Here is an 18,229-nt window from a genome sequence, read left to right as displayed (position 1 = left end):
GGACAAGCTGTTGTGAGGTGCTATGTGATCTGGGGGACTTGCGGCTGGCAGACTTCACCCTAGCCCCTCCACAGAAGGCTGGAGGCCTTCTCCCTGGGGAAGCTCAGGTTGTGGGGAGCTGGAATGTCTCGGCAGTTCCATGTGGATGCCCAGGAGCTTCAGCTCCTCCCCTCCAAACGTGGCTCTTTAGTGGCAGTCGCCAGAGCCTTGCCGAGGACAAGGCTGGGCTAGCAGGGCAGGGACTTGGGGCGAGATGGCCGGCACTGTCCTGGCTATCAGGCACTTGTTCCCAGCTGTGGCCCTGTGCTGACCTGGGATGAGGGACGGCTCCTGAAGGTCCTCACCACCTCAGGGGGTTCATCTGGGAGGATGGAAACAGGCCGTACTGACTCTGCTCCCAGTGTGTCATCAGAGGCTTATATGCAGTTGGGGTGTGCAGCTGAGCAGAGAGTGAAGCCTCTGGGGGCTGCAGCTACCTGGAGAGGTCCCTCACTGTCTTCTGCACACCCTCTTCCAGAATGCTCAGGGTCCAAGCTGGCCCCTCAGCCCAGCCCTGAAGGTCACTGTTCAGCGGGGTGGGGAGAGAAAACAGGATGGAGAGGGAGGCCCTAAAAGCCGGAGGTCAGGCAGGCTGCAGGCAGTCAGTGAAGGGCTGCTCCCTCCTTCCACCATAAAGTCTTTATTAAATAAAAGAACTGATCAGCAGAGGTCGCAGCCAAACAGTGGGGTTAATTTCTCATGCAGTGAGTGGCCACACAATGGCAATATCCATCTGTCTTGTGGCTTCCGTAAACAAGAGAAAATGAAACAAAACACGAAGATAAGACTTCAGCATTTAAACAGTAAAACAAAGCATAGTTGCCATCTCGGTGAGGCTGCTGGGGCTCATAGAGACAGCATCCCCACTGCCCCCACCCCAGGGTGGGGAGCCCATGGAAGGACCAGACCTGGGAGGACGGCTACCTGCAGCCAGCATGAGAGATGGGCACCCAGCTCACTCTCCTCCCTGGCCATCTGAGTTGGCTTTTGTGTTTCTTGGTTTTGGTTTTTGTGGGTTTTGTCATTTGAGATAGGCTCTCACTCTGTGGCCCTGGCTGGCCTAGAACTTGCAATGATCCTCCCTCAGCGGCCTCTAGAGTACTGGAACAGCAGGCTGCCATGCCTCACTTGGTTCTGTCTCCTTATAAAAGTGGACTGGCACACACAAACAATGCTGGGTCCCTGACTGCACAGGGGGCCTCTTAGGGATGCTTCAGAAGTCCACACCACAAGTCAAGGTGGGCCAGGGAGCTGGTGCTGAAGACATTCTGCATCTGCCCTGGCAGGGTGCCTCTGGGGCAGGCACACTGGGTTCCTGCATCCTGAATGCTGCCGGGGTACCAGGCAAGCTGATTTGCAATCTTAAATTACACCCATTTGATTGTGTGCACGAGTGCGCGCCACAGTGCCCACGTGGAGACCACAGGACAATGCTGAGAAGCCCCTCTGCCTTGTGGGTCCCAAGACAGAACTCTGGTTTCCAGGCCTGGTGGCAAGTGCCTTTACCCACGGCACAGCCAGGATCTCAGACCAGTCAGGAGACGGGGAGGCGGTTCCCACGGAGACGCTTTCCGTCCATAAGCTGAGCGTCTGGCTAAGGATGAGGGAAATGGAGGCCCTGCCCCACAGGACACCCGCTGGGCAGTGACTACCACAATGCCTAAACTTCCGAGACCAGACCTCTGCTGGCTCGGCGCTGGGAGGTGGGGAACCCCGGGGCTGGGGTTCTGACGTCTGTGGGGACGCAGCCAGTCCGGGATCCCAGGCTACCTGCAGTGGCCGGCGCGGGGCAGCAGCACGGCGGCACAGGCGACGCCCGCGAAGGACTCCGGGAAGTGCAGGTCCCGCTCCCACTCGTCCGTGTCCGTGTTGTACACCTGCACAATGCCGGTGACGTTGTTCAGCCTCCAGTTGTAGCCGCCCACGACGTAGATCTTCCTCTCCAGCAGGCAGCAGCCGGCCTCCGACTGGCCAGCCCGCATAGGGGCCACGCTGGTCCACTGGTCGGCCTCGGGCACGTAGTACTCCACGGCCAGCACGTCAAAGCAGCGGTCCACGTGGTCCATGCGGCCGCCTAGGGCGTAGATGCGGCCTGCAGCGCCCAGCATGGCGTGCAGCACCCGGGGCTCTCGCATGGGCGCCCTGGGCTCCCAGCGGTCGGCTGAGGGGTCATAGCACTGCAGTGCCTTCTTGTCCTCGGCTGAGACGCCGTAGCCACCGGAGATGTAGAGGCGGCCGGCGGCCGCGGCGCCCGCGTGGCCCCAGATGCGGCGCTTCAGGGGGCAGGCAAAGTCCCAGCTGTCCCGGCGCGGGCAGTAGCGCTCCACGGACGCCAGGCTGCCTGCGCGGTTGCGGCCACCCGTGGCGTACAGCAGCCCGCCCAGGGCGGTGAGCTGGAACTGCACGCGGCTCTCCCGCAGCGCCTGCAGCCGCAGCCAGCAGTTGCGCTGCGGGTCGTAGCGGTAGCAGGCGTCCACGGCGCCCTCGCCGCTGCGGTGCTGCAGGTGCTGGCCACCGGCCACATACACGAAGTTATCCAGCACGGCCACGCCCGCGTGGCTGCAACCGAGCTCCATCTCCGTGAGCTCGCGGAAGTGGCGCGCCCCGGGCTCGGGCAGCTGGAACACCTTGCTGCTGACGGCGCGGTCGCTGTCGGTGTAGGGCGTGCCTCCGAAGGCCACCAGGGAGGCCACGTCCGAGCGCACGGCCGTGCGTGGCGACTGCATGTCATGCTGGCGGCAGGGCAGCACGTGGTAGCTGAAGGCCTCCAGCAGGTACTGGCGACACAGCGCGTCGTCCAGCATGACGTCGAGCGTCTGCACGCTGTCCACCAGCTCGGCGGGCTGCATGAGCGGGAAGCGCACGTGGCGCAGCACGAGGCTGGCCCGCGCTCGGCGCGCAGGGTCGTGCTGCAACCAGCGCACAGCCGCGTGGAACAGGTCGATCTCGGCGCAGCTCTGCAGCCGGTTGCTCTGCAGAAAGAAGACGAGGCGCTCCAGCGGCAGGCGCAGGAAGTCCTCTTCCGCCGCGATCTGCAGGAAGTGGCGGAACGTGAAGGCGTCTACCGACTCGCGCAGCGACGCCAGGCTGAAGGTGGTGGCCATCTGGCCAATGTGCAGGCACGTCTCCACGCTCATGGCAGCTTTCAGGAAGTCCTCGCACAGCTCCACCACCGGCAGCATCTGCAGGAACACAGCGGCGCCCAGCACGTCCTGCACGCAGTCCAGGTCCAGGGTCACCTCAGCACTGTAGGCGAAGTCGATGATGTGACGGAGGCCGCGTGCAGACACGCCCTGCAGCTGGATGACCGCCTGGCTGGCCTCGCGCATGCCGCCGGTAAACATGGCTCTGGAGGTGGGAACACAGCCGTGAGCAGGGCACTCGAGCTCTGTGCCGCCCCAGCCTCTCAGCGCCTGTGCAGTGCCGGGGAGGGCGCACTCTGCACAGGGCCGCCAGCCCCGAGGGGTGGCCCGTGGTGTCTTTAGCAGCTATCAGCTGCTGATGCGCAGCTACCTGACCCTTGAGCTCGAAGACAGGGCCAGCCTGTGCTCCCCAAACCCCACCAGACTCCAGAATCTCTTCACTGATGCCCTGCAGGCAGGACCAGCTGCCCCACCCTGGAAGCTAGGAAATAAGTGCCAAAGGGCCTTCCCCGTTCCCCCTAGGTTGCTTTGAAGGTCCCAAGAGTCACAGCCCACCAGGGGCACACAGCTTATTGCTGTCTCCAGGGAGAAGCTACAGAGATGGGACTAGGGCCCAGCACCAGCTGAATCCTCTCGGCCTGTGTGAGACCTCTGCTAGGGGTCCCTAGCTGTCGGGGAGCGGGGATGCAGGCCCACACAAGCGAGTTTTTGGGAAGGTCTAGGATCAAGTCTCAGCTTCTAGCAGGAAGAAGGAGCAGGCTGCCTGTGCTCCTGGGGTCCATAGGGCTCCCTTGGCAACATTCTGCAACATTTGACAGCAGCTCTCACTGTGAGCAGGCCTGCCTGGCCAGGGGAGGCCTACCCTCTGCTGGTGGGCTTGCTGTGACCTGGGCTCGGGGCACAGCAGGAGGGAAGCCACAGGTACCAGGCAGGGGCTGCCACCTAACGCCAGCATTCAGAGGGCCAGCATCAGGGCCTCCTGCGACCATGAGGAACAGCTCCCGGGCCTGGCCCCTGTGTCCCCAGAGTCCTCATCAGCCCCTGGGCACTTCAGTGAGAAAAGAGGCCAGGCCAGATGACAGGAGGGAGTTTTGCCTTTTAAGGCCTCGTGGGCTACATTGCCAGAGCTGGGGTGCCTTTAAAAGGCATTGCTGGCTGGGCCGCCCACCCGCCCCCAAATCCAGAGTAAAAATAGCATCGATGCCCCAGTTGGCTGTAGCAGCTCCCCATAACAGCCTCACTGGGCCCCAGAGAGGGCCGTGGGCCCTGAGGGACATGTGGCCCGATATATGCACCTGGATGGCAGTGGACCTGGAAGACCTGGCCCTCTCAGAATGGGGTGGAAGGAGGCTGAGCACAGGGCTCCAAGGGCTACCATTCCAGCTCCTGCCCATGCACTCAGGAGCACCCCCTGACAGTTCCATTGGGCCCTTAGTTCTGGCTCAGTCCTAGGACAGGGAAAAGTAGACAGACCTACGTGTCTGTGCATGCTTGAGGAATGATCTAGGGAGATGAGAGACCTATTTGGGCTTTGAGCCCCAGACACAGACACCACAGGACCTGGGCACCATGGCTCCCATGTCCCGCCAGTCCCTCAGCTGTTTGCTATAGTGACCTGGAGGCGCACCACAGCAGCGAGGGACTCATTACTGCTCTATCCTTGCTGGACACACACGGCCTGCACCAATGCCCAGCATGCAGCAGGTGTTGGCTGAAGGCTCAGGAAGGTCGAGGCTGACGTGGAGTGCCCTCCAGAGCACCTATGAAGCCCTGGTGTACTGCCGCAGGCCTGTCAGCCTAGCACCGGGGAGATAGAAGCAGAGGATCAGAAGGAGTTCGTGGGTATCCTAGGCTGTAATGTGAGCATGAGGCTAGCCTGAGCTATATGAGATCTAGCTCAAGAGAGAAATGAGGGGGGGGGGACAGGAAAGCCTGCAAGATGGCTCAGTGGGTTAAGGCACTTGCTAGGCCCAACAAGCTGAGTTTACTCCCTAGGACCCATAGAGCGGGAAGAGAACTGACGGCTGCAAGATGTCCTTTCTCCACATTCACGATGCTCACCTGCCTGAACCCCACCCAACAGAATACCTAGACCACACAAATTAAGTCAACAAAACTGAAAAAGACAGGGCCCCAAGGCGGTGGCATTCAGTGACAGAGTGCTTACCCAGTATGCAACAGGACTGAAAAATAAACTTAGAAAGAAATCATAGCAAGGTGTGCTGGCATGTCTGTCTTCTCAGCACCAGAGGACGGAGCAGGGGTGTTCTGAGTTTGTGGCTAATCCAAGCTACACAGCAAAACATTGTCGTTAAAACAATGGCTGCCACGCAGGTTCCCAGGGCCAGGCTTACCTGAAGTAGTCGCTGCAGGCCGCCAGGACCACCTTGTGCGCGTGGAAAGCTTCACTGTTGACAGTGAGGACCACATCCAGCAGCTGGCCCTGCGCACGAAGGGTGGCCAGACCCTGCAGGAGGCCGCTACTATGGCTAGCTGCAGAGAAGGTACACTTGAGGGCCCCATTCCTGTCGGCCAGGCTGCAGGGACAGCAGAGAGGAGGCATGGCTCAGAGACCTCTGGGTGGACACACACACACACTGACATGGAAGATACTTAGCACTGTAACACTAAGTGACAGAAGCAGCCAGGACAGACAGCTCCACACAGCGGAGGATGCAGGGCAGCAGGCAGAGCAGGTGGAAGAGGATGAGACCATTAAACACACAAGGTCTCCTTACAAAGGAATGGAGAAGCCCTAAAACCAGGCAGAGGCCAAGCCTGTGCCACACAGGACAGTGCAAGTCTGCCCATGGGTAAATACACTGGGCCCAGGGCATGAGTCCGGGTAGGGTCTAAGATCCCCCAGTGGGGGCTACAGGCATGTCTCAGGGATGGAGCCCTGCCTAGAATCCCCCAGTGAGGGCCTGGGGGCATGGCTCAGGGTGGAGCCCCTGCTGAGAATACCTCAGTGAGACTGGGGGTGTGGCTCCGGAGTAGAGGCCCTGGGTAGAATCCCCCAGTGAACACAGGAAGTGGACACAGGAAGATCAGGAGTTCAGATTACCCTTAGCAACACAGCCTGGGCTGTGTGAGAACTTATTTCATAAAACACAAACAGCCTGTGGTGGCACAGCACTCAGGAGGCAGAAGCCATGGACTTCTGTGAGTTCGAGGCCAGCCTGGTGTACAAATAGAGTTCCGGGCAGCCAAGGCTACACAGTGAGACTGTCTAATACAAAACAAGGAAAGCCAAAAGTCAAACCCATCGTCAGTCAGCCATGGTCTGTTTCTGTCAAGTCCCCACCAGCCCTGCTGTTGTTGCTGAAGTTTGGCCCAGGACATCCCTCTCCTCAGGGCACAGAAGGGGGCGGTGCTGCTGAGAGCCCCCATTAGGTCCAGTGTTCCCAGCCCACACCACAGCGAGACCAGGGACACCGTCCCCTGCTGAGTGCTTTCTCTGTCTCCCTTTCCATCTCTTGGGAACATCAGCCCTTTGGGACCTGCCCTTCCATTTTTGGGCCAGGGATGCAGGGTACTGGGCTTTCCGAGAAGTGAGGAGACGGAAGGTTCTGGGACCCTTACCCACCAGTACCCAAACAAGGAGTGATCAGAAACTGGAGCTACTCCAACCGTAAGCAGCAACCTGACTCCCGCTGTCCCTGGCCAGCTGCCCAATTCAGATGTCTTTCAGAGACCCTCAGGTGGGGATCAGAGGCAGTGCAGGGCGGGGCACTGCTCTGACTGATGAGGTGGAGGGCGCTTGGAGTGTGAGAAGTACAGGCTGCTCTGGGTAGAAAGCTGTGAGACTTTAGGGTGGCAGGAAAGTGCAGAATCAGCACTTAATGCCAAAGTCTTAGGTGCCTGGCTACTGGGGTCACGAAGGGAAAAAGTCCAGGCAAACCAAAGACCCTGGCTTGTCCTGAGGTCTCCCCTGGGCCTGGTGGAGGGTGTCATCAGCACTCACCTCTGTCCTCTGTACACAATGGCATTCTGGCCAGGCTACTGTGACAGCTTGAACACAACAGACCTGGGACCCAAAGATGCTGGGAGATATTGCTATGACACAGGCCAAGGGCCAGGGCCACCCTCATGCCCTATGAACAGTGCCCGTGGCTTCCTGTAGCTGCTCTCCAGAGTTCTGGGCCAATCAGACACCTGATAACACCCCTCATGAGCCTGCACGGGCCTGGGGACACAGAGACACTTGGTGGCTATATATAGTCTGTGCCACAGGATCAAAGGTCATCACAGCGCCCAGGCCTGGCTTTGTGTCCCACTGGCAGGGGGAGCATGCAGTCCTCAGCACTCAAGAGATAAGGGACAGGAGCTGGGCCGGAGCTGTGTGGAGTGTGGAACTGGCATGCCCCAGCTGCTGCCCACTGAGGGAGACAGTGAGACTCTGGGACCGGTGTCTCTGTGCGTGAACCTCCCTGAACAAAGCAGTATGTGTACCTGACCTAGTGCAGAGGCCATAGGGCAACAGCCAGGCTCAGGTGTCACCTCTGGGAAGTGAGAGCCTGTGTGACCCTCCCTTTCACAAGACACAGGTATATCTCCCTCCTGGGGAGGGGGCTGGTTAAAATATGCTGTCTTTGCAGCCCACAGGGTTCTGAGGCAGGCGGACTACTGCAAGTTCAAGACCATCCTGTGCTGCATATGACTCTGCCTCAATAACACAGAACAAAAAGGCCAGCATAATGGCTTAGTGGGTAAAGGCACCAAGTTTAATCCTGTAAGCCATATGATATTGAGAGCCAATTCCTGCAAGTTGTCCTCTGACTCCACACATGGGCATTCAGTCCCTCACCCCCCACACACACACAAAAGAAAGAAAAAAAACAAAACAGAGACTCACAATCTGCCTGCATCCTGATACAAGGTTATTGGTGCTGGAGAGACAGTTCAATGTTTAAGCATACTTGCTCTTCTTACAAACCTAAGTTCAGTTCTCAGCATCCATCCTAAGTGGTGCGCCGCCACCTGTAACTGGAGCTCAAGAGGAACCTAAGCTTTCTTTTCTTTCTTTCTTTCTCTTTCTTTCTTTCTTTCTTTCCTTTTCTTTTTTTTTTTTTTTTTTTTGCCTCAGTGGATACTTACACATGTGGCAAACACTCACACAAACACATAAACATACACATAAAAAATAAATAACACTTTGCCCAGCAGTGGTGGCGGTGCACACCTTTAATTCCAGCACTCAGGAGACGGAGGCAGGCAGATCTCTGTGAGTTCGAGGCCAGACTGGCTTACAGAGTGAGTTTAATGCTAGCCAGGGTTACACAGAGAAATCCTGTCTCGAAAAACCAATAATAATCGAGAGGCGGAGGCAGGCAGATCTCTGTGAGTTCAAGGCCAGCCTTGTCTACAAATTGAGTCCATGACAGCCTGAGTGGGCTCTGTTACACAGAGAAACCTAGTCTCGAAACGATAACAACAATAAATAAGACAATGCAGGAGCTGGAGAAATGGCTCAATGGTTAAGAGCACCAGTTGTTCTTGCGGAGGACCCAGGTTCGGTTCCCAGCACCCACATGACGGCTCACAAACTCCAGTTCCAGGGGATCTGACACCCTCTTCCAGACTCCATGGGCACTTCACACAAGTGGTGCAGAGATACTCAGGCAAGCAAAACATGCATACATTAATAAACAAACAAACAAATGAATAAATAAATAAAGACGATGCAGAGCCTGGGAGCTGAGGGTTAGGGTTAGCCTGGGGATAGTCGTCACTTAGGATCTGAGGGAAACAACCCCGACACTCATGTCACTACATCGTGACGCCTCCGTGTGGGACCTGTCACACCCTCCCCACTTTCCATCATCTCCAGATGACAGCACACCAAGTGTGAGCTGTGTGCAGTGTGTCGCGGCTGTCAGTGACTGGATGAGGAGTAACCAGAAAGCAGGGGTTCCTGCTGCCTGGCTTTCGGCGCTGAAGGTGCCATGTGGCCCATGTGGCCCACGCGGCACAGACACGCTGGCGGCCTTCGGACCCACGGCTGGACCCTGCACTACACTGACCTGCCAACAAGAGGCAGCCACTGCTGCAGCAGCGGCATGAGGGTCACGGGAACACCTGCTCTTGCTGCACCTGTGGCTGGCTGGCTCCACCGGAGGGGAGGGCATCCGTGCTGCCGCAAACCTCGCCAGAAGCCCTGCGCGGAGGGAGGGCGCTGCTGCAGTTGTCTGACATGTCTGCTGTCATGCCTTCTCCAGGCTTCGGTCTGCTCGGGGACAAGCTGTGCGGCAGTTAATGCAGAGACTTGATCAAAGTGTACTAGGCCCTGCACAGGACCTCTGTACCCTGTGCCTCTAGGCTCAGGGAGCACTGTGGAGGGGACTGAAGGAAGGCAAGAGCTGGAGGCTGGGGAGGACGGCTGTGAAGTGCTGTCCTCTGCACACGGCATGGCAACTGCCCTTGGGACTGCAGCTGTGGTTCCCTGCACACGAGAACAGGCAGGCAGGCTCGGCCAGCATTCTAGCAGCAGTATTCATTGGCCTCAGCGGTGCAAGTGCATGCGCACACACACTCAAAGGAGAGGACGCAAACATAAGTGGTGGGCGGACAAGCTGGGTGCAGATGGTCATAGCATTAATAAAATTTCCAAAGAATAAATAAAAGTTTTTGTTTTTATTGGAAGACCTGTGTGTATAGTTTGGACCTGTTTTTCTTTAATACCGTCCATCTGTGGTTGCGTGCCTGAGGACACAGGCACTAGGGTAGGAAGGGTCTTGGGGTCTCTGTCACAGGTGGCAATGCCACATTGTCAGGCAGCAGGGGCCCAGCTGGTGGTAGCCAGCACACATTCTCACTGCTGAGGACAGCCTGGGAGGGCAGAGGAGCCGGACATGGCACAGTCCCAGGGAGGAGAAAGGATCCAAATGCCAATGTCTCCCCAAGTCCTCTGCCGTTACAGTTCTTCAAAGAAAGAAAAAACGAAGGTGGGAGGGGGCTCCAGAGTTGACCTGGCTTCACAAGCAAAAGCACTTGCACGGAACCTGACAGTGCCTGGGACTCACTCAGAAGGACAGACGACCCTCACAGGTTGTCCTCTAACTTCTACGACATACACATGTGTGCATATGCGGGCCAGGGGAAATAAATAAATGCAATGAATCTACCCAGAGAAGGGAGCAGAGTCTAGATCCCCCAAGGAAACGGGCGGCCCGGGCCTGGAAGGCAGAGGCAGCAGACGTGCCGGTGGCACCTCTAGTCTTCTGATCTCTGCAGCTGGTGGCCTGGGCTGCATATCTGTCCTTCCCGGCCGGTGAGGCACCTGACAGCAACCCCCACACGCAGGCTGAGCCACCCCGGGGTACTCCGAGCTCCACAGTGCAGCCTCACCGGGGCAGAGATGGACAAGGGAGGCTGTCCTGCTTGGGCTAAGGCTAAGGTCACCTATGTCGGCACCAACACCAGCACTGGGAGCAGGGAGGACCCATTACTCAGAACAGTTCTAGACAGTGGGCGGCCACATGATGGCGGCCCCTGAGCCAGTCCAAATCTCCAGACAGACACTCGAGTCATGGTGGCTGGCCCATGAGTCATCAGAGCCAGTGCGTCAGCAACCCCAGACCGGACAGTCTCCAGAGGCCACTCACCACCCACCCTGGCCATACCCTTAGCCTGGCTTTGGCCTCACATTCCATCTCAGGCCTGGCACAGGCCCAGCCGGCCTGCCATCTCCCTGCCTTCATGTTTCCCCCAATATTGCCTAGGGCACCCAGGCAGGGTCCAAACCTGTGCTAGACACAGGCACACACCCAGGCCAATGTGCCCTGAGCCCTGGGTGGGTTCATGGGCCTGATGAGAGCCGCTGAGGCCCAGGTGTGGAAGCTGCCGCTTGAGTTCCCAGCCCCCACCCTAGAAGAGTTTTCGCCCCCAACCCTGTTCTGAGGACAACATAGCAGATCAGGCAGCTAGAGAAAGAACCCACAAACTCGGCCGAGCCAGCTGTGGCAGGCCACCCTAGTGACCAGAGCCTCGTGGGGCACTAGGGGCTGGAAGCTAGCAGGGGACACAGCTCCCGGCCCCCACCCAGCCGCTGGCCTTGTCCTTGAGGCCGGCTTTCCAAACCCCAAAACCATTCTTCTCAGAACGTCCAAAAAACAGGCAAGAACAAGAAGGAATTTCATGGCAACATTTCTTTGGGGTTTAGTAAAATCCGTTCCCACCCCCACACGGAGTGCAGCTCGCTGCCTCGCACACCCTGTTCTGACGCCGTCCCCGCTCCCCCAGCCCGGCCACTGTACTTTCAAAGCCAATTTCACTTTTATTGTCCATGTGGCTTGCTGGAACGCAGCTGGCTGGCTCACACTTGGCTCTACTGCTGCCCCACCCTTGGTCCCCAAACATGCAGGTGGGGGACAAGGCTTCCGGGAACAGTGCAGTATCAGGCTGGCCACTCAGACCGTTCCCAGAGAGCCTAGATGGGTGGGGATGGAGCAAAGACCTGGGTGGCAGGAAACACTGGGGTGTCAACAGATGTGGGTGTCAGAAACCTGGAATGAGGGAAGCTCAGGCTGGAGCACACAGTAGGATCACCTCCTGACCTCTTCAACAACTCTCAGCCCCTTACTAAGAGTAATGCCAAGCTTCCCCAGAAACCTGTGACACCCCTCCCACCTCGTGAGCTAGCAAATGTCCTTCCTTTAAAATGGGAAAGCTGAGGCTCAGGGACCTCCCTAGCTTTGAGTACCTCATCTTCCTGTCCATAAAGCATTCTGTTCCCAGCAACATCCCAGTGGCTCTGGACCTAACTACCAAGGCAAGCATTCTGGGGTCCAGCACACCCACCCCTGCCTGTTGCCATGGTTTCCCAATGTTTCCCAGCTCTGGGCACGGCACTCCTCACTGTGCTGCGGTACTTCACGCCAACCAGAGACACACAAGCCAGCAGCCCCCACGCTCACTCACGTCAGCAAACCCTCCCCTGAGATACTCCATGGCTCCTGGCCTGCAGCCTGCTCCTCCTGTAGTGAGTCCTCTTTGGGGGTTCACCTCTAATTGGGAGTGGGGGAAACAAGGCACCTGCGGTAGGCTTGCTCCAGGCTGGTCTGTGGAAAAAGAAACTCAGAACTTGGGAGGGGCAAGCAGAAGCCCAGAGACCTGAGGGTCCCCAAGTAGCAAGGGAGAAACCCAGACACACATTGCTAGAGGTGGGCCAGAGATCTGAGGCGGAGTGACAGCCAGGGTGAGACAGGCCTCAGGGTCCAACCCCAGCCCTTTAGGAGACCAGACTAGACTTTCCCTGTTACCAGACTCTGCAAGCATCTTTTCCACTGAGGCCTCATCTCTAGGCTGCACCTGAAGACAGCCTGAGGGGCCACTGAGCAGGAGTGAGAAAGGCTGCCTGTGTCACACTGGACTAGGAGGCACTTCCTTGAAGGATCCAGCACCAGATTCCACAGGGACTCTTGGGAAGTGAGGGCCAAAGGTGAGAGCAGAAGCCCCGCCCATCCACAGCGCTCTGGCCACTCGGCTAGAGTGAGCCAACCCTTGCCTCCCTGGGAAATGAGGTGGCTCAGGGACAGTGAGAGCACGGATTTGAAGATGGGGTTCCAGGAGAGGAGTGCTAGACGGCAGGCTACTACGCATGCCTTCCGAGAGGTCATGAACCCAGCAGCCTTCAACCAGAGCCGTCTGAGGTTCAGCCATTGAAGGTGAGCGTAAAGACTCCTGGCCTGGGCCAAGCTCCATACTTGCCCAGCCCCAGCACATGTTGAGGAGAGGCAAGGAGGGGCTCCCGCTCTAGAAAGAGGCCCCAGGGGGGCGTGGCATTTTAACATGCCACCTCCCCAAGCAGTGTCAAGTCCTCTGTCTACAGCGTGTGTCATCTGGCCTCACAGCTGAAGCTCAGCACTGGGCGTCACCACGACAATGCCCGCACAGGGACATATACCAGCAGGCTGTGTGTGGTGTGCAAAACTGACTCCGGCTCACCAGCTGCCCAGAAACGTGAGCAGGAAACACTCAGAGCAGCTCACACTTGCGAAAGACCATACAGCAAGTAGGAAGACTTCTTAGCAACCCAAGCCCTTGCCCCCCACAGCCCCAGACAGACAGGCGCAGGACATCACTGAGATGCAGCTGGAAGGATCCAGGCTCCATTGCTGGGACTACTCCCCACAGCCCAGCTAAGTTGGGGCATGGAGCTCAAGAGCTGAAGGAGGCAAAGCACCCAAGTTTCAGCCCAGAGGACCCCACTAGGGACCCCATCCTCTCATGAGTAATGGAGGTCCTCTGTAGGTGAGGAAAGGGCCCAGCAGCCACCCTTGAAGACTCCAGGCCCCAAGTATCCAGATGCGTGTTCCATGAAATGGAGCTCTGGAGGCTAGCCAAAGGGAGCCTTTCTGCTGCCCATCCTGATGTCCAGCCACTGTGAAGGAGCTCAACCATGCTAGTCACCTGGACAGAGTGACAAGGTACATGGGTGGGTGAGAGGGTGGAGCGGTGGATGAATGCCACGGTCCAGCCAGGACAGGTGAGGCCCAGTTCTTGGAGCCCTCTCCCACTAACAAGAACGGCCTTAGCCCTCCCTATGCCCCACACAGGATGGAAGACACCACAGAGCCAGCTGTCCTTGGTAGCACAGATGGCACACAAGGGTACATATTAAGACACCCAGGCATCCCAGCACAGAATCCCAAAGTGCTGGGACAAAAGCTGCCTGGCAGCTCAGCCCAGAACCCTGACTGCAACCCTGAACACGCCTCCATTCACAGATATCTAACCCACCTCTTTCCTACTCAGCCTCTTCTCCTACACATTTTCCTGGGGCAGAGAGCCATGCAGTGGGGACCAGGCAGACCCACTCTTTGCCTGGTCAACCAGAACCTCCTGGAGCCCTGGCCACATGCTTTTCAGAGGATGAGTGGCCCACCTGATCCAGTCAGAACCTCCTCTGGGACTTTTGTTTTTCAAAACAGGATTACTCTATGTAGCCCTAGGTGTTCTGGACTATTCTGTAGACTAGGCTGACCTTGAACTCAAGAAATCTGCCTGCCTTTGCCTCCAAGTACTGGGATTACCCTGCCATTGCAGGGCATTCCCTGAGACTCCTTAGACAGCTCCAGATGGAGGCTCTTTTCCCTGATGAGTTAGCAAGTTGGGGGTATATGTGCCTAGGCCAGGAGGTGGACAGCAGCTAGGGAGAGGGACCAGATTCTCAGATTCCTCTAGTATGTGCCTGTGTGTGTGTGCACACACATGTGCCATGACACACATGTTCTTTCCTTTTTAGCACCTGAATCCAGGCAGGGGATGATGGCAAGGGCTGCTACCACTGGACCGTCGTCTCCTGATCAGGCTGGCTGTCCTGTCATGTAGTCTGGCCGGGCCTAGACCTCAGCCATCAGGGGCCCTGCTCCCTCACTCTCCTCCACACTCCTTTGAGATCAGATCTCTCACTGACCTGGAGCTGGGCTGGCAGCAGCCTGCACCGGTGTCTTCTTGCCTATGCCCCGCAGCCCTGAGGTTGATGGCAGCACACAGCACTATGCCTGGGTCCTACCTGGGTGCCTGGGACAGGAACTCAGTTGCTCCCATGCACTGTGCCCTTTCTCCTGCCTCCCTTGAGCTGTTAGCTGAGGACAGTTTTCCCCAGTCCACACTGCCTTCTCACAGAAGCGTCCGCCTCCTGCCACCCTGTCCTTGAGGTCCCCTGCAGTAAGCACTGCCCATGGCGCTGCTAAGCTTCCTAGGTGGCCAGGGAGAGGAGGCGCTGGTGAATGGGCAGCAGCTAGGACAGGACAGCTGGCTCTCCTCCGGCCATGAGAAGCCCCAGAAAGGTCAGCAAGCTGCCAGCACTGACCCATGCCCTCCCGGCTGATGAGAAAAGAGTGGTGGAGTCTATGCAGTAATTCTTGTGGAGCAGGGTGTGCTGGATCGCTACCACACAGTGGGGGCCCTCTGGCACCTCAACAGGAATAGATTGGAGGCAGGCGTGGGCCAGCAGCTTTCCCCAGTGCAGCAGACAGCGGCAGCTGAGGGGGTGGAGCTGCCTGGGCTTCCGTGGCTCTCCCAGCGCCTGTCACCTGGCAGCTACTCCACCCAGCCCAGTTCCAACCATCCGGGTAGCGGAAGATTCCGGGAGATCCCACGTCTCAGCTCTTGCTCTCTACTTTCAAGCTGGGTTCAAATTCTCCCGTCCCATGGAGAGCAGGCTCCGGATATCCAGCCCAGACACCCCGCCCGATTCCTGGCTTTGACCCTTGTGGAATTTCATAGCTGTGGTGTCAGAAAACATCTTCAGCCTTGATCCCGGAGTGCCCTCCCCAGGCCCTTTAAAAGCTGGAAGGTTGAGCCCTGCCGGTTGAGAGAGCTCAATCCCAGAAGCATGAGGCTCCCGCTGCTCCTGGGTAGGGTGGCCACTCAGGGTGGACAAGGCTGAGGGTCCACCAGTCCCCGAGAGGAGCAGCAGCACAGGATGTGGGAAGCGCTGCCTGGAAGGGCGGAGCAGGAAGGGCCAGGCAGGGTTAACAAGTGTTAAGAGAGCCGGTTAGCACAGCTGCACAGCAGCTACCAGAGCAGGGGGGTTCCGCCGCCTGGGGACCCCATGGCCCCCACCTCCACTGCAGGCAGCTGGACAGCTCAGTTGCGCTCACTCTCAGCTAAGGGAAGATGGTGTTGAATGGTTCTTTCTACTGATTTCCTAGAGCCTGTGCCCAAACAAAGGATGGTGGCCTTTGAGCATGCAAGGAGGGCTGTGCATCTGCCTGGCGTCCTCAGCATCCATGCTGGCTGCCATGATCCTGCCTCGAGCACATTCCCTAGAGCACTGGGCAGTCTTGGGATGCAGAAGCCTGCCATCAGCTAAGAGGAGCAAGGAAGAGGTTCTACTGTGAGAAGCTGGGAGGCCCAGCAGGTATCAGGCAGGTGTGCAATCTTAAGAAGGTCCAAGTTGGAGATAATAATCAAGCCAAGGTCTTTGGAGAGGTGGCTGGTGAGTGGAGACTTACTGGCTGGTGCTCTGCCTTGTGTGGCTGCAGACCTCTTTTGAATAAAATGACAGTTTTGGGGCTAGAAGACAAGTGACCCCCCTCCCAGGTTCACAGAGCAGAGAAAGCTCCAGGGGCCTTTCTGGAAGACACAAGTTTGTGAGCCCAGGCCCCCTATGTTCAGGGTATACTTGCTTCAGGCCACAGAGAGTCTCACCCTTCCAGACACCCTCCATCTGCTGCAAATCTCCATCTCCCAGGCCTCAGCTGAGTGGAAGCCCAGGAGTCCTCAGCCCCCACTCTGCTCATTGTATCAGCACACACATGCCACATGCCAGTGAGCCCCCAGCCCACTCTGTCCCAGATCCAGAGGCCTTCAAACAGCAGGATCTGAATGCCTGTCTCCTCTGCCCACACCTGGTCTACAGGCACACAGGAGGCCAAACACACACAAAGAAGATGCCAATTGCACTGGGAAGCCAGGGTTGCTAAGGCCAGAGTCTCTCAATGTTACTCATCCCTACCCCTGGGTCCCATTGCCATCCTCCATCCTTGTACTCAGGTGCAGGACTTAAAAAATGACCAGAGTGAGGAAGGAGGCAGGAAACATGGCAACAGGGCACTGGCCCTACTAACAAAACATTTCTCAGGTCAGGCATCAGGCATGGTGGCACCTGCCTTTAATCAAGAGGCAGAGGCAGATGGATCTCTGTGAGTTCAAGACTAGCGTGGTCTACACAGCAAGATCCAAGACACCTAGGGCTGCACAGTAAAATCCTCTTTCAAAAAGAAAACAACCCAAAACCTTCTCAACAACCATGCCAATGTCAAGGCGCCTGTCCCTGGCACTCGTGGCTGCCAGGTTGCCATAGTCACCTGCATGTGTGCTGCACAGCTGTAGCAAGGCTCCCACTCATGTTGATCAGAGGCCAGCCAGGGCTCAGGGGCCCCAAGCCACACCTTGAGAACCCTGCAGCGTGTGCTCCTGGAGCCAGAGTTCACGTAACCCAAGTTGCGGGTGCTGCACTCTCTCACTCTGGCCACCATGCCAAAGCGCTGCAATACTGCCTGGAGCTTCTCACTCTCGGTGCCTCCTACTGTAGTGTGCCCCGTGAAGCAGCACCCAATGGGCCAAAAGTGCTGGCTTCTGAAGTGGCAGCATCTTGCCTGCCCTCCCCTTCAGGGCCACTGTGACTCCAGACTCTTTTCAGCATTGGGAAGAAGCTGCCTCCTTGCAAGCACTGGCCTCGGTGGGACGCTCAAGGGAAGGCTTAGACAAGCCCCGCTCACCATGTCAAGCCTCTGGCTACCACTTCCATGTCCCTGTCTTCCGAATGAGGCCAGGGAACAGTGGGTTGGCAGGCCTCTCATGGCCATGTGAGCCCTATCCTCACAGCCCTGGTGGCTCAGACCTCAGCTCCCTGAGGAGAGGAGGAGCTGGCTGAAGCTCGGCATGGGAGGAGGTCTCTCAAAGCAAGTGCTCTTTGTTCCCTGGACCAGGCTCTGGCCTCCTCCTCTCTGCCTGCCATCAGCTTGTTGGCCATGCTGTCCACAGAGCTTCAGCTCAGACATCATGACGGCTCCACTAGGCAACAGGGTTTGTTGCTCCCGAGAGATGAGGAAAGGGAAGCCAGGCTTCCTTCTCCCATAGTCAGGAGAGAAGGCAAAACAAACAAGTTACATAATGGAGGGGTAGTGTGGGCAGCGTGGCCCTGTGCTGTGTCAACAGGACTTGGTGGGGAACACAGTTGTCACCCCAACTTGGCCAGATGACACCAGCCTTCCTGAGCAGATGAGGTCATGGCCTGACAGGTTCCGAGATGATGACGCAGTCAAGGCCACTGTCCCCACTGTGTGGAGCCCAGCGTCTTCTCAGAAAGACCTGACCCCGGCTGCAAGTTGGAGCAATGAGGTACACTCTGTGCCAAGCTCTTAGGACAGTAGCCGAGGGCAGACACTGCCACTTACAAGGCCCTGTGAGAGTCAGGTAGTGACAAGACAGGCACCAGGTGACACTCAGCAAGCCTCAGCAGTGTGCACACAGCCCTAAGATTGTGCACACTGTCCTCCAGTGTGTGCCCACAGCCCACTGCTCTGCACTGTCCT

General features: G+C 57.6%; 1 protein-coding gene across 3 annotated transcripts in view; it reads right to left on the bottom strand.

The window, feature by feature from the left end:
• Positions 1 to 660: 660 nt before the first annotated feature.
• Positions 661 to 18,229, bottom strand: part of Klhl26 (kelch like family member 26) — a 23,101-nt gene continuing 5,532 nt past the window's right edge. The window contains exons 1-3 of one of the 3 annotated variants that reach the window (XM_055618780.1): positions 9,206 to 9,423; positions 5,537 to 5,719; positions 661 to 3,387 (exon numbers count right to left, since the gene is read on the bottom strand). In XM_055618780.1, the coding sequence (XP_055474755.1) occupies positions 1,806 to 3,387; positions 5,537 to 5,719; positions 9,206 to 9,243 (1,803 nt within the window). In that variant the 5' untranslated portion in view covers positions 9,244 to 9,423 and the 3' untranslated portion in view covers positions 661 to 1,805. Of the gene's footprint in view, positions 3,388 to 5,536; positions 5,720 to 9,205; positions 9,424 to 18,229 lie in introns of those variants that run through there. The other 2 variants (XM_055618779.1, XM_055618781.1) reach the window with 2 other exon arrangements.

Source organism: Psammomys obesus, unplaced genomic scaffold, assembly GCF_907164565.1.
Source record: "Psammomys obesus unplaced genomic scaffold, mPsaObe1.curated_primary_1811, whole genome shotgun sequence".
NCBI classification, from domain to species: Eukaryota; Metazoa; Chordata; class Mammalia; order Rodentia; family Muridae; genus Psammomys; species Psammomys obesus.
Note: the sequence above shows the minus strand (reverse complement) of the source record. Positions and strands in the feature narration are given on the sequence as shown.